We start from the raw sequence: 14,273 nt of genomic DNA, 5'->3' as shown, positions 1-14,273 counted from the left end.
CTTACAATAAAATACACACGCTGGATACTTAATCTACTTTATTTACTGCAAAAATATGTAAATCAGTACATATAAACGAGTTAAACTGATTGTAAAGGGATTTTTTTTGTTCATATACACATTGTAGATTTGTCCACCATTTATGTCCCGCGTCGCTTTCCGTAGTATAGAGGCCGATTGGACCTTAGGCATTGGACAGCCAATCACGCCATGCGTCTGCTCGAGGTAGCTCATTGGCGGATGTGTTTACACTGGAATCGAACCATGACAACTTAGTCCACAACAGTACCCACTCAAGAGGTTTCATTTTACTCGGTGAGTGTCATTCAAATTGGAGTAAACTACGGGCGGATATGGATAAAGTTGTCATTGTAACCGGCGCGAACAGGTACGTTGGTATGTTATGTATGTAGCAAGGGCTAATATTAGCATTTTGGCTAAGTCAGTCGTCGCGGCTTCATTGGGGGTTAAGGTTAGGTTTAGTGTAGAAAGTAGTTTTTTTTTATCATTGAGTGACCTTAAACTGGAGAAGCATCATAGAAAATGCTGTAGCCTGGCCCTGGTGTCTTCAATTTCAGTGCATTATTTATGAGCTACTTGTTTATGGTTTCTATCTGCCATGTGACTTCCTGTCTTAGTGGCATCGGTCTAGCCTTGTGTGAAAGGCTTCTGACTGAGGATGCTCGGCTCCGTCTGTGTCTGGCATGCAGAAACATGCAAAGGGCCGAGGCTGCCCACTTCGCCCTCTTGACGTCTCACTCCGACGCCCATGTGGATTTACTGCACCTTGATGTGGGTTCTGTGCAGTCTGTGCTCGCTGCTGCCCAAGAGCTGAAGTCCAGGTTGATTGACAGTGATGCTGATAAGAAGCAGTTTCTATTCTTATCATATGGGTTAATCAGAAATGTATGTTTTTCCACAGGTACAAGAGAATTGACTTTTTGTATCTTAATGCAGGAATTATGCCCAATCCACATGTGGATATAAAAGCCTTTTTCAAAGGTTTATTCTCCAGGTAAACTTCACTTGTGTGATTTGCTCAAAATGAGTTATTTTTAACCACTCCAGAATGTCTGTACTCTGATGTAACATGCATCATCCTTTTCTGCAGGAACATCATCAACATGTTTGCAACAGCACAGGGTATCTTAACCCAGCAGGACCACCTCAACCCTGACGGTCTACAGGAAGTGTTTGCTACCAACCTGTTTGGTCATTTTCTCCTGGTACGTTAGACCAAAGCCTACATGAACTTTAACTGACAATCTCATAGTTTGATAATACACTGCATTAAGTATACACTGGTGTGATTTCCTTTTTGCATGCATCAAACAAATGTAAATATTAGTAAAAATCCAGTTTTAAAATGAAACTTTTTATTATTAAGGGAGAAAAAAAAATCCAAACCTACATGGCCCTGTGTGAAAATGTAATTATGTATAGTAGCAATGCCCTTTAAATTTACATTTTATTCAATTCTTCTTATTGTTATTATTCTACTTATTCAATAGGAAGGAAGGATGTTTGAATTGAGAGACCCCTAGTGGCTGACCTTGTACATTGCACTTTTAGTACGGATTAAATTAGTTTTGACATATTATAAACTAGCTTTTTCCCAAACTGAGAGTAAGGAGTAAATCTTTTTTCAGACCACTAATTTTCATCATCAACATCATTGAAAAGATGAATGTTTATATTTCTAATTGATGCTCAAAAATATCACTTTTAGAAGCTGTAAGATTGACACTGGTGTTTTTGTTGCAGATTAGAGAGCTGGAGCCTCTGCTGTGTCCGGGGGATCACACATCACGTGTCGTGTGGACCTCCTCAAGTAACGCCCGCCGCACCGCTTTCAGCATCGATGACATCCAACACAGAAACGGAACGGAGCCCTACAGCTCTTCTAAGTACGCTTCTGACATGCTCAGTGTGGCCCTCAACAGACACAAGAACAGCCAGGTATGTCATTTTCCTTCATATTGTGGCACATTTGGCCACTTGTTATTACAAATTTATCATGATTCAGGGGAAACAAATAGACCCAAAGGTTGAATCATTGTAAAAATGGTCTAATCTGACCATTAAAAAATTATTCCCATTTTCTTCTAGGGGCTTTTCTCCTCTGTGATATGTCCAGGGCTGGTGATGACCAATCTAACATATGGCATCCTCCCCTCCTTTTTGTGGACTCTCATAATGCCAATCATGTGGCTGGTGAGTGTCATTTGCCTCATGCTACTCATTTGTAAATATAAATATAAATATACAGTATCATACAAAGGTGACTATAACCCACACATTTCAGGAAGCATTTTATTGTATCTTCTCAGGGGACAGTACAGTCATTCTTGGCCACACTGCAGTTTGAGTTTCACTCTATCGTGCTTTTTCAGAATTATATCATGCCATTTTGTGGTTGAATACAACCTATTATTACTCAAATTATTATTATTATTATTATTATTACTCATCTCACAACAGGCACAAAAATAATAACATAATATTCATCATAGGTTACTGTTGCCAAGTTAAAACCCCTGACATCACTTCCTGTCCTCCACTGGTCCAGTCCCATTTATGCAACACACATGAGCACTAGTTTTATTCATGCCTTAAATGGCTTATTTTCTCTGATTATATCTCTACTGTTTCGGGTCAAATAAATGTAAATGTGACTATAGGGGTGTTATTTCATGCCTAGAGGGCTCTAATGATGTTAAAAACATTAAAGGAGCACTGCATCATAAAGAGAGCTGTGTTTAGTTTGTATCTACTATATTGAGTAATATGAGTGTAAAGGTGACTGGAGGGGTGTTATTCGTGCCTAGAGGGCTCTAATGATGTTAAAAACATTAAAGCAGTACTGCATCATACTGAGAGCTGTTGACTTGAGCAGTGTTTTAGTTTGTATCTACTATATTGAGTAATATGAGTGTAAAGGTGACTGTAGGGGTGTTATTTCAAGTCTAGAGGGCTCTAGTCATGTTAAAAAACATATTAGGTTTAGTCAGGTCTGGAACCGATAAACTGCGAACATAACCTCAAGTCGTCAGTGTCTTAAATAGCTGGAAACACAAGTGAGTTGCAAAAATGGAGGAATGTACAGTACTCACATTTGTACTTCATGTTTCCTTGGAATCTGTATTGAGCAGATCAGGATCTTCACAAATACGTTCACTCTTACACCGTACAACGGAGCAGGCTCTCTGGTACGTCCCCGCCCCAAAATACCCATCAAAGGACTGATACAGTGAATGAAATGTAATCATAGAATTCTCTGGACTTCTACAGCACTGGCTGTTTCTTCAAACGCCAGAGTCTCTGGATCCAAGGGCAAAGTATCACAGTTTGACATCAGGACTCGGGACAAACTACACAGAACCACAACCGGTACGTATCTCTCTTCATTCAAGCTAACTGGCAACTTCATTAGGCACACATGATGATGCAATGCAATCCAAGAGCTGTATAAAAATGCTTTCTTCATTGCTTAGTTTTAATTGACACTTGATTATGACTGTGTCATGCACTGTAGTTGTACTTTGTAATTGTCTTGTAATCTTGTGGTTAGTGGGCTCCTTGTCATTACATATGTGTAACCAGACCCCTTATTTGTGTTCTGATAGATGGACATTGACAACAGCATGTGTGAAGAACTTTATGAAAAGCTTCTTGAGCTGGAGAAAGAAGTCAGGAGAAGACTTGCCGACAGACAAGTCAATTCTTACACACAACCTAATTCAATGTAACATCATAACATTGACTTGTGTGCTACTCATGTAAAGGAAAGGATTACCTTAGACCAAAATATAATACTGTGCTTTTATTTACCTTGCCTTGCCTTACTTTTTCATCAAGTGATTCAACATGATACAACTCAACAAAATCTAAATTCTCATCAGTTAACTGAACTATACCCTTAGTGTGTTCATTTTTTAAAGCTCAACATTGTGCAACTGATACATAATCTTATCTATTTAGAAAATAAACAAACTGGAGTAAGAATCGTCTTTTATATTTGAAATACATCTACATAGTTTTCATATTTTACTGATATAAACTATACAGCTTGTGTCACATGCTGTACCTAGTGGTGACCTCCAGGTGGCTGTTTTGATGTCTTTTGTGGCGAGTTTTTCCTATGTGACAAGTTTTTCCTTTTTGTTCCAGTTCATTGATGTCTCCAGCAAATGTTACACTATGACACCAACAGTGTTTGCCCCATCCTGGCTTCTTATTTTACTGCATGGCCCTATGTGAAAAGGTGATTGCCCCCTATTAAAAACTTAACTTACCTGAGATTAATTGAGATCTATCAGTGTGTGAAAGGTTATACGGCAATTTCTAAAGTTTTGGGACCCCGGAGAGCCATTTTTAACAAATGGTGAAAACAAAACCTACCCAGGAGTGGCTGGCCAATGAAAATTACCCAATGGCTCATCCAAGCAGTCACAAAAGACCCCACAACAACATCCAAAGAACTGCAGGCCTCACTTCACCTCAGTGAAGGTCAGTGTTCATGACTCCACCATAAGAAAGTGTGTGTCCCATTATCTGGCCAGCAGTAAAATACGGTGGTGGTAGTGTGATGGTCCAGAGCTGTTTTGCTAATTCACAATCTGGAAAGACTTGCTGTGATAAATAGAAACATGAATTCTGCTGTCTACCAAAAATATCCAATATAGGAGAATGTCCAAAAAGCAGTCCTAAATCTTTTTTTTCCTGATTTGCAATCTTGTCCGAAAGCAATAAACTAAAGAGTGTCTGGCTGTGGATTTAAACATGGAGAGTAGTTCCATTAATAATATCAGTGACCCTGTCCTGAAACTGAGTGGATGAGGAGTTGATTCCACAGAGGACAAACAGATGTGTTTCCACCAGCTGTTACTCAGCATTTCCCTGCTGACTACATAATTGCTGCCTTTTATAAACTTCCAAATCCCACCTAATCTCAGGAGCAGCTGGTGCTACATTTTAAACTTGTTTTTTTTTTTCAGAAATAAGATATACTGGAAGGGCAGAGATACAATTCAGATAATTATTTTTAAATTCAGTTGCAGTTATGGTGCGTATAGAATTTAGGGATAACGGAATGTTTCTCTGAGAAATGAAAGAACAGATTATTCTCAGAGGACAAGAGCGTGCGTCATTACATAATCAATAAAAACATTACAGGGCAGCGCGTGCTCAGATTGGTGCGCGCCTCACCATGTCCCGGATGTTGCTCGCACCGGAAGAGAAGGGGCCGCTCTCCCAGCCATCTTGTGGCAGCATCCAGCGAGAGTCGCTCGCATCACGCTTCGTCGAATCGGAGGTGAATCCAGCTGAAGGGGCGCCATCATGCCCGGGCACCTGCAAGAAGGCTTCGGCTGTGTCGTGACCAACCGGTTCGACCAGTTACCGGACGACGAGTCTGACCCGTCCGAGATCCTAAAAGCGGCTGAAAACAAGAAGAAGGAGGGGGCCGCTGCTGGCTCCGCTAAGACCGCGGCTCAAGCCGCCAAGCAGCCCAAGAAGGAGTCACAGAAGGACAGGAAGAATCCTCTGCTGGACAAGAAGGAGGAGTCCCAGCCTCCGGTGCCCCTGAAGAAAGAAGGTAAACACACACACACACACACACACACACACACTCGTACAATGTGCTCGCTGGGCGTGTGTGTTTATTTTGGTGTGATGCTCAACTGTCATGTGTAGCCCTAGCTAGCACTGCTAGCTGCTGCTGGACGGCGTCACTCGGCGGGAGGTCAACATGGACCTTGTGTGTTTGTTGGTAGAGGACACACGGAGGTGAAGTCCTTGCCGGAAGGTTGTCGTCGCTCAGGTGCAGGCTGGTGTGTGAGCGAGTATGTGTCACTCTCATCTAACGGCCGCATCCTATTGGAATGTGATGCTTCCAACACATCAAGGGATTCGTATTTGTTGTTGACTTGAGCAAAAGACTCCTTCATTGACTTACAATAATAATACAGCTGATTGGGGGGGGGTGAAGCTCCGTTCAAAGTGCCGACACCACATACTGTGACTGACTTTCAGCCAGCATGTCCGCCATTGTGGACCTAAAGCAGTATCATACACCCACCTGCCACTGTGATTGACAGGTATCCGGCGAGTGGGTCGAAGGCCGGAGCAGCAGGGTCACCAGGGTTCACAGCACCAGGGGGGCCAAGGTGACGGGCGATCTGGGGACAAGAGGCCGGAACGAAGACCTCCTCGTGAGCGCCGCTTTGAGAAGCCCGCGGAGGAGAAGCCAGAAGGAGGTGCTGAGTTCTCTGCTGACAAGTGAGTAGCGAGTCGCTACATTCCTCTTTTATCAATATCACTAGCCACGTTTACATGGAGCCAAATATTCCAATTCCATTCGGAATTATTTGCTCAAACTGAAAGAATTTAACTTTTGTATACACCTCATTCCGAAAGAAAAGTGCCAAGCCGAATGAATATGTAATCGGATTCCCAGGGGTGGAATATTCCTTTCCCCAATCCGATTGAGGTATCTTGTATCCGCTCAATCGGAAAGTTGTCAGGTTTTTCTTCTTCTGTTGTTTATTGGCGGTTGGCAAGCAGCTTTCGTGTGCATTAGCGCCATCTGTGGAACAGAATCTAAACCCTTCTATACGCCATTCACAAGTCCAGTTTTATTAAAAAAGAAAATAATTCTTCTTAATTATAAAATATTAGCAAAATTGAACTTTATCTTTTCCTGTTCCCAGGTGCGTTCTTTCAGCGAATGCTGAGATATGACGTAACACGCAGCTCGAGACGTTCTTCGATTTAAAAAAAATGGAGGCGAGCAATTGGCACTGGACTGCTGCGGAAAGTTTGTTTTTGATTCAAACTAAATTTCAAAACTGGATGAACGAAAAACTGGCAATACGGAGTTATTCCAACAAGTGAAAGAAAAACTGGAGGAAGTCGGTATCACGTGATGTTGGTGTTTACGCTTTACTGCGCATGCCCCATTGACTATTCTGGTTGATTATAGACACGCGATCGGAATATTTCTTTCCATGTATACCAGGGGTCGGGAACCTTTTTGGCGAAGAGAGCCATGAAGGCCAGATATTTTAAAATGTGTATCTGTGAGAGCCATATACATTTTTTTAAACATTGAATGCAATAAAATGTGTGCATTTCTATGTAAGACCAACAGTTTTAGATATAATGGGCTCTAATTACGTAGACCAGGCACACTACCCCACGCCAATGGGGTGTGGCCAGCACACTTTCGTGAGCAGCGCAGTGTCTAATAATAAATCAAATACTTGTTGCCATTAATACAACTTCTGCTGCTGCATAATTTTGCACCATACTCAGTATATTTCATTCTTTTGGCCATCTTTGCCAGAAGGCTTGGTTCTGCAGCTTTAGCTAGGTGACTATTTGACTAAAGGAGAAAAGTTTATATTTACATGTTGACATCTCAATGACCGAGGTAGACTACCGCATTACCCAGTAATAATCAAGTTTTGGTGTTTGACCTGGAAAATATCATCAGGAAAGATAGATATGGTTGGCCGTATTGCAGCAGAATATAGATGGACGAATTAAAATGCATAAAAAAGTTGTTGATTTTTAATATTATTTTTAACAGTCATTTCTGTGATGTTTACTTTAAAATGTTAGCAAAAATACATTTTTATTGTGGTAAGAAATGCTTGAGAGCCAGATACATTCATCAAAAGAGCCCTACCTGGCTCCCAAGCCATAGGTTCCCTACCTCTGATGTATACCATTGCTTTCGGAAAGAGAAAAACTCCTCATGTAATTGGGTTTCTGTTCTTTACTCTTGTTTACAGGCCGTCTGGTGACCGACCGCCAAGAGGGCGTGGTGGAGGCCGAGGTGGGCGAGGCGGACGAGGGAGGGGCATGGGAAGAGGAGATGGTTTTGACTCCCGTGGCAAACGAGATTTTGACAGACACAGCAGCAGTGACAAATCGTGAGTTTGTTTGTTTTTTTATCCAGATAAAACAAGTGCGTGATGTGCGTTATTTGACTATTGTTCCGGTTTGCTCCAGGAATCAGAAAAGCGAGGAGAAGCGTGGTGGCAGCGGCTCGCACAACTGGGGCAATGTGAAGGAGGAAGCTAGGTGAGCACATTCTAAAATCTTTAGTTATAAACATAGGTATGAATGTGAGAATTAATGATTTTGTCCATATGTGCCCTTTGATTGACTGGCAACTAGTCCAGGGTGTACCCCACCTCTTATCCGAAGACAGCTGGGATAGGCTCCAGGATACCCATGACCCTAGTGAGGATAAGCGGAATAGAAAATGATGAATGGATGATGGAAAATTTGCTGATACATGCATGCTTTTTTATTAATAGGCCGTACTCAACCACAAGGGACAACTAGGTAGAGGAGAAACAAAAACAAACCAAAAAATACATTTAATACTTTATAGTTTGCAGCATTATGTCATTGTATGGTCATATCACCTCGTACTTCGGTACGTGACAAAAATAAAATTAAAAAACCTTAAACTATATTAGGAAAGCAGGAAGTGAACAAATGTAACAGTTACTGATTGTAAAAGTACCAGATGGAGGGGTAGGATTTAATAAGCTTTGCTTCTTCCTACTCCTTTTGGACATGTGGAACTGTGAACTGATTATGTGATGCATTCAATTGTAATCTGATGCATGTTCAAATGAAATTAAACCATTACTATATACACTTCCTGAAATTATCTCAGTGCCACCAATTGGTGACAGTGGGGTGCAATGCTGTTTTCCTCACGAGGCTCGCGGGGGTGCTGGAGCCTATCAAACAACCATTCACATTCATACCTTGGAGTCGCCAATTAACCTAGCATGTTTTTGGAATGTGGTACCCGGAGAAAACCCACACATGCACGGGGAGAACATGCAAACTCCACACAGAGATAGCCGAGGGTGGAATTGAACCCGGGTCTCCTAGCTGTGAGGTCTGCGCTCTAACCACTAGCCCACCGTGCAGTCCGCTTGCAGCTTTAATATTATTATATTAACTGTTAGCGTAGCTGACAATGCAGCTGCCAAGAAGTATAAAGCCAAGTTGAAATATTGCCGTGTACTAACGTGCCATAAAGATAGAAAGACTCTAATCGATGCATTTTGTGTCTTCAGCGAGGCTGAACCGACGCCTCCTGCTGAGACAACCCCAGAGGGAGAGGAAACTGCACCTGCCGGCTCTGAGAACAAGTGAGTGTTCACTTTCTGTTCAATGAGAACCTGTAAGGGTAAATTAGACCCTCCACCATTAGTGTTCATTGTACTTGTACTTCTCGCCTTCAAGATTAGGAAGCATGTACAAAACCTTACAGGACAGACAGTTCTTAGGTCTAACCTCCCACGTTGTTGCATATTGGCTCTGCAGGGAGAATGAGGTGGAAGAAGTGAAAAACGAAGGCCCCCGAGAGATGACGCTGGACGAGTGGAAGGCTATGCAGGACAAGGAGCGCACCAAGGTGGAGTTCAACATCCGAAAGGCCAACGAGGGAGCCGATAGCCAGTGGAAGAAAGGATACGTGCTGCACAAGTCCAAGAGTGAAGATGTGAGTATGGCTGCGCTGCTCGGGGTCTGAAAACGGTTAATTGTATAGTTAGACGTTGATTAGTGATACTTTTACCATTCACATGCATATATTTGGAATGTGGAAATTGGAGTACCCGGACAAAAACAAATGGGGAGAACATGCAAACTCCACACAAAGATTCGAGTCCAGATCTTCCTGTTCTCCTGACTGTGTGGGCAACATGAAAAACACTAGGCCACCATGCCGCCCCCAAAAGAATAACAGTTACTGTTATTCAAAGTGGGTATATTTAAATGCAGTTCTCCACAGAACATGAATGCAAAGTGATGTGAACCACACAATATTCATAATATTCATTCATTTATTCATTTTCTACTGGGTCGCAGGGGTGCTGGAGCCTATCCCAGCTGTCTTCAGGCGAGAGGCAGGGTACACCCTGGACTGGTCGCCAGCCAATCACCGGGCTCATATAGACAAACAACCATTCACACTCACATTCATACCTATGGACAATTTGGAGTGGCCAATTAACCTAGCATGTTTTTGGAATGTGGGAGGAAACCGGAGTACCCGGAGAAAACCCACGCATGCACGGGGAGAGCATGCAAACTCCACACAGAGATGGCCGAGGGTGGAATTGAACCCTGGTCTCCTAGCTGTGAGGTCTGCGCGCTAACCATATATAACTTGCCTGTGCCCAACACTGGTTATGCTCAATTATTAAATCTCAATTATTCAGAGAAAGTGGCAATCATGGTCACATGGGTTTCATTATCACTCACATTGTACATTGGGGCTAAAAAAATCCTGTCTTTCATTTTCAGAGGCCTGTCGGAGCTTTGATTGATGCCACGGAGGCGGAAGTAGACCCACAACCTCTGTTCCACAAGGTGCCTGCAACCTCTCATTGGTCAAATATTTACCCACTGACAATATGGCTTAGTTACAGTGATGGGAGTCTCTCCATTCAAATGTTACTGAATTAATTTGATGTGTTTTCCCTGTCTTTGTAGGGCAACGCTGACGAATCTGCTGAACACCACTTTCGCAAACCGGCCAACGACATCACATCCCAGCTGGAGATCAACTTCGGAGACCTGGGCCGCCCCGGTCGTGGACGTGGGGGCTCCCGTGGGGGCAGGGGAGGCCGCGGCGGGGGAGGCAGCAGGCCGGCGCGTGGCGGAGGGCGCTCTGAAAAGGTAACCGGCGAATACAAAAGGTGCAAATGTGCTCACACTAGTGGAATGACAATGAACACGGCCTAAACCTGAAAGCACTGACATGGAAAAGCTGCTGTGGAGCGCATAGAGAGGCCCACTGACCAGAAAACACCCTGCTCTTGTCCGTGTGTGCCGGATATTCCCCTCATTGGTGTGAATTATTATCTGACAATGTTTCATAACTAGAATGTGAAATGGAAGGTTACTGTGAAAGATTTACACCAGGGGCAAACTTTAAAAAAATATTAAGAGAAAAAAGTTGTAACCTAATGAGGAAAAGTTTACAATTTTACAACAATAACGTGGTTAATATTGATTAGGCATTTTAGTACCATGAGGTTGATATATTAAATAAAAAAAAAATTTATTGTAATATTATGGAAAACAACAAATTAAATTGTAAATTTTGGAAAATTAGGTTGAGGAAAAAGTTCTAATGTTACGAGAATAGTAAGTGTAAATATTATGGGAATAAAGGCATAATTAAAAAAAAAAATATATATATATATATATAGAATAAGAATATTTAAGTAGTTTAAAAAAATGTAAACAGCTGTAGTTTTATGAGAATAACGTCAAAATATTAAGAGAATATGTATTTTACCTAACTACAAAAAAGAAAAAAAATGTTCGGAGAATAAACCCATAATATGAGAAAAAAAATTAATTTTACTAGCATAGAGTTGAAATGGAAAAAATATTTTTTGATAAACAAAAAAAATAAAGGAACTTTTGGGAAAATATTTTAGGAAAAAGTTATAATATGTGAATAATGTATTTGTTTTTTAATGCATATATCTAAATAATTCTTTTAAAGAAATAAATATTGTTAAATATGGCCACAATATTATAAATATTATAATGAAAAATAATGTAATATAATAATATATTATAAATATTGTTTTTTAAACTCCAACCATTTTCAAAAGACTTTAGTGCCGCCCATTTTAGACCATTTTGACTGATTTTTCAAGGCACACAGAATGTTGTGATCAATGGCTATATAAACATGGAACATACCGAGTGAACATACACTCGCGCCTTTCATCAGGGGAAAAAAAACCAAAGTTGTTTCTACCTTTTTCCGTTCAGTAGAATAGGGAAGTTTCAGGAAAATATCAGTTCCCGAATAAAAGTGAGAAAAACAGCTTTGTGCATGTGTGCGCGCCTTAAAAGTTCCTTACAATGCGCAACCTTCTGCACGCTACACTCCTCCTTGCTGTGATCTTTACTTAGTTTCCTCTGTTTTGCCACCAGGCAGGTGGCGTGTCAGTCCCCAACGTGGATGACCCCGAGGCCTTCCCCGCCCTGGCCTGAAGGCTCCTTTGCCACCACCAGCCTGTCCCAAGCCGCCCTGCCGCCCCTCCTCCACGAGGCCTGCATGCTTAATACATTCTGAAATATATAAGAAATCCAAAAAAAAAACAAACAAAAAAACGATTTTAATGACAAAAAAGGACAGTCATCCCATACCACTCGCGCCACCAGAGGACTCAAATTTTACCTGTTTTAAAGGAGGACAAAAGACAAGGTGGGAAAAGGACCTCTTGTTACACTGACGTTTTTGTATTTTGAAACATGAAAGCAGGGATGTTTTCATTCATTTATTTCAGAGATTATGCATAATTCATTGCGTTTGTGCTGCTTGAGATTATGCATTTTCTGCCATTTTTAGCTTTCAGGTGCGTCTTTTCCGACAGCTTTCAACTCAGTATTACGGGGGTCCTTGAAGACTCTCAACTGGAGTGCTTTTTTCCTCCCCCCCCCAGCCCCACACACCCCCTCTCCCAACGCCCCTGTGAAATACACACTGATGTGGTAGCGCTACACTACATATGTTTTCGATATCTAACGTATGACTTGACATACATTTTAAAAGTGTAATTATCCTGACTTAGCCCATCTCTATTTGAGAGGCACAGAATGAGAATGGGTAACCAGGCAACAGCATCACAAAAAAAAAAAGCTTGGTATTTTTCTGCTTGTTGTGCAGTGAAAGTAAATGCCTCTTTTCCCTTTTTTTTTTTTCATAGTTTGCCTTTTTTGGTGGACCAGTGGTTAGTGATGCTTTGTATCCCCTGATTCAGGTGTGCCGCCTGTTTGCAGGGTGTGTATCTTTTAGGCTGGTCCTTTTTTAGCTCATGCAGACTACTTGTAACTTCAGGACCACTGAGGAAATGTTTTGTTTTGTTTGAGAATGTGTGTGTGTGTGTGTGTGTGGAAATGTATGCGAGTGAATGCGGAACTGTGACAGCTAGTTACTTAGACAGTAAGTATTCAGACAGCAAGTCCCTCCCTACCTACAGTAATTTAAAGTATCTCTTGAGAAGTCATTGTGGAAGATGCGAGACTGCAGACATATCTTTGGAGTTTCTGTAATGTCCGCCCCATCTCCAAAAACTGCACTTCGTCAGCTCCCCCACTCATTTCTGTAGACCATATTTGCTGTGTATTTTTATTTGTATTTTGATGAGTGCATAAGAAATGTCGGCTGTCATTGTGGAACAATCAAGAGCTACAGAATGGAATGTAAACTCACGTTGAGCCAACTGTGTCAGCATCCTCAGCGAGCGTCCTATTTTAATGGAGGGGAGGGAGTAAACGGTAGCAAAGTTGAGAGTACTTTTTAAAGCTGTAAATGCTGTGCTCTGCAGAGACTTGCTGATGATGCGCTGGCACAGATGGTTGAAGCAGGTTGTGTTTTTTTGTTTTTTCTCGTAGGACTGTTTGAGCCACATGACGTTAAAACTCTCTGCGAACATCCCTGTTCTAATAAATTGCTTTAGAGGTGTTAGGTGTACTCTCAGATGGCTGTGGTATTGTTTGAAATTGAGTCCACTCCTTGTCGTTTATCAAAATAGGGCAGTACAATTTCTGGGGTAATTTATATTTTGAATAATACAACAACTGCTGTGTTATACATTAAAGGTAAAGCATTACACTACTTTTGGACTTATTAGACTTCTCATTCATTTTAAACTGCAATAAAGACCGCACAAGATAATTAAAGGAACACATTTTATGGCATTGTATCATTAAAGCATGTTAAGAACATTACTAGTTTATAGCTTGCAGTGATTAGATGCAGGTAAACAATGATAATGGATGAATTACATGTTTACACTTAGTATGATAGTCCAAAAATATCTAAGTAATGAATAATAAAAAGATGTAAACATGACATTATACAACATAAGGAGTTAATAAACACTGTATAATTGATGAAACTGACAAACATTGTAAATTAGTTGTAATTATTAATGGCGCCATTGAAGCGTAGTGGGTTTGTCCACTGCTGCGATACGTCAACGTCACCGCCATATTGGATAGGTCTAGGCTGCACTGTAAATAAATGCAAGTAAATGTACTTCCGTTAAGCGCCTTTATGCAATAAAAAAAACCGTTAATTCCTCCCGTTTATACATTCACAGACGCACTAATGTACTTGGGAAACTGCTAGGCACAAAAAACAATCACGTTGTACTAAAACAATCACATTGTTTTCGGTGCCTAATGAGAGGAAGTATATACATTTT

General features: G+C 41.3%; 2 protein-coding genes across 3 annotated transcripts; both read left to right on the top strand.

Moving 5' to 3' along the window:
- Positions 1–169: 169 nt before the first annotated feature.
- hsd17b7 (hydroxysteroid (17-beta) dehydrogenase 7) lies at positions 170–4,734 on the top strand. 2 transcript variants are annotated; one of them, XM_058066657.2, is made up of 9 exons: positions 170–315; positions 639–842; positions 923–1,015; positions 1,112–1,226; positions 1,765–1,959; positions 2,110–2,214; positions 3,153–3,209; positions 3,292–3,390; positions 3,627–4,734. In XM_058066657.2, exons 2-9 carry the CDS (start codon positions 715–717, stop codon positions 3,747–3,749), a joined length of 915 nt encoding a protein of 304 aa, XP_057922640.2. In that variant the 5' UTR covers positions 170–315; positions 639–714; the 3' UTR covers positions 3,750–4,734. The 2 variants fall into 2 exon arrangements, with proteins under 2 accessions (XP_057922640.2, XP_057922639.2); XM_058066656.2 differs by having other exon boundaries at positions 232–388.
- A 478-nt stretch (positions 4,735–5,212) lies between these two features.
- On the top strand, positions 5,213–13,682 carry LOC131125272 (SERPINE1 mRNA-binding protein 1-like). Its single transcript, XM_058066654.2, has 9 exons — positions 5,213–5,596; positions 6,099–6,279; positions 7,797–7,937; positions 8,017–8,088; positions 9,108–9,182; positions 9,358–9,535; positions 10,342–10,407; positions 10,531–10,716; positions 11,995–13,682. The coding sequence occupies exons 1-9, from the start codon at positions 5,341–5,343 to the stop codon at positions 12,052–12,054; spliced, it is 1,215 nt and encodes a 404-aa protein (XP_057922637.2). The 5' UTR covers positions 5,213–5,340; the 3' UTR covers positions 12,055–13,682.
- Positions 13,683–14,273: the final 591 nt, after the last annotated feature.

The sequence above is a fragment of the Doryrhamphus excisus genome, linkage group LG6 (assembly GCF_037039965.1).
Source record: "Doryrhamphus excisus strain RoL-2023G ecotype Guam linkage group LG6, RoL_Dexc_Guam_v1.1, whole genome shotgun sequence".
Lineage (NCBI taxonomy): Eukaryota > Metazoa > Chordata > Actinopteri > Syngnathiformes > Syngnathidae > Doryrhamphus > Doryrhamphus excisus.
Note: the sequence above shows the minus strand (reverse complement) of the source record. Positions and strands in the feature narration are given on the sequence as shown.

Excerpts from the sequence above, each read along its gene's own strand:
- hsd17b7 (XM_058066656.2), top strand. The coding sequence starts at position 354 with ATGGATAAAGTTGTCATTGTAACCGGCGCGAACAG. Across the intron at positions 389-638 it reads ATTGTAACCGGCGCGAACAG|TGGCATCGGTCTAGCCTTGT; the intron begins GTACGTTGGTAT and ends TTCCTGTCTTAG. Across the intron at positions 843-922 it reads GCCCAAGAGCTGAAGTCCAG|GTACAAGAGAATTGACTTTT; the intron begins GTTGATTGACAG and ends GTTTTTCCACAG.
- LOC131125272 (XM_058066654.2), top strand. The coding sequence starts at position 5,341 with ATGCCCGGGCACCTGCAAGAAGGCTTCGGCTGTGTCGTGACCAACCGG. Across the intron at positions 9,536-10,341 it reads ACAAGTCCAAGAGTGAAGAT|AGGCCTGTCGGAGCTTTGAT; the intron begins GTGAGTATGGCT and ends TTTCATTTTCAG. Across the intron at positions 10,717-11,994 it reads GCGGAGGGCGCTCTGAAAAG|GCAGGTGGCGTGTCAGTCCC; the intron begins GTAACCGGCGAA and ends TTTTGCCACCAG.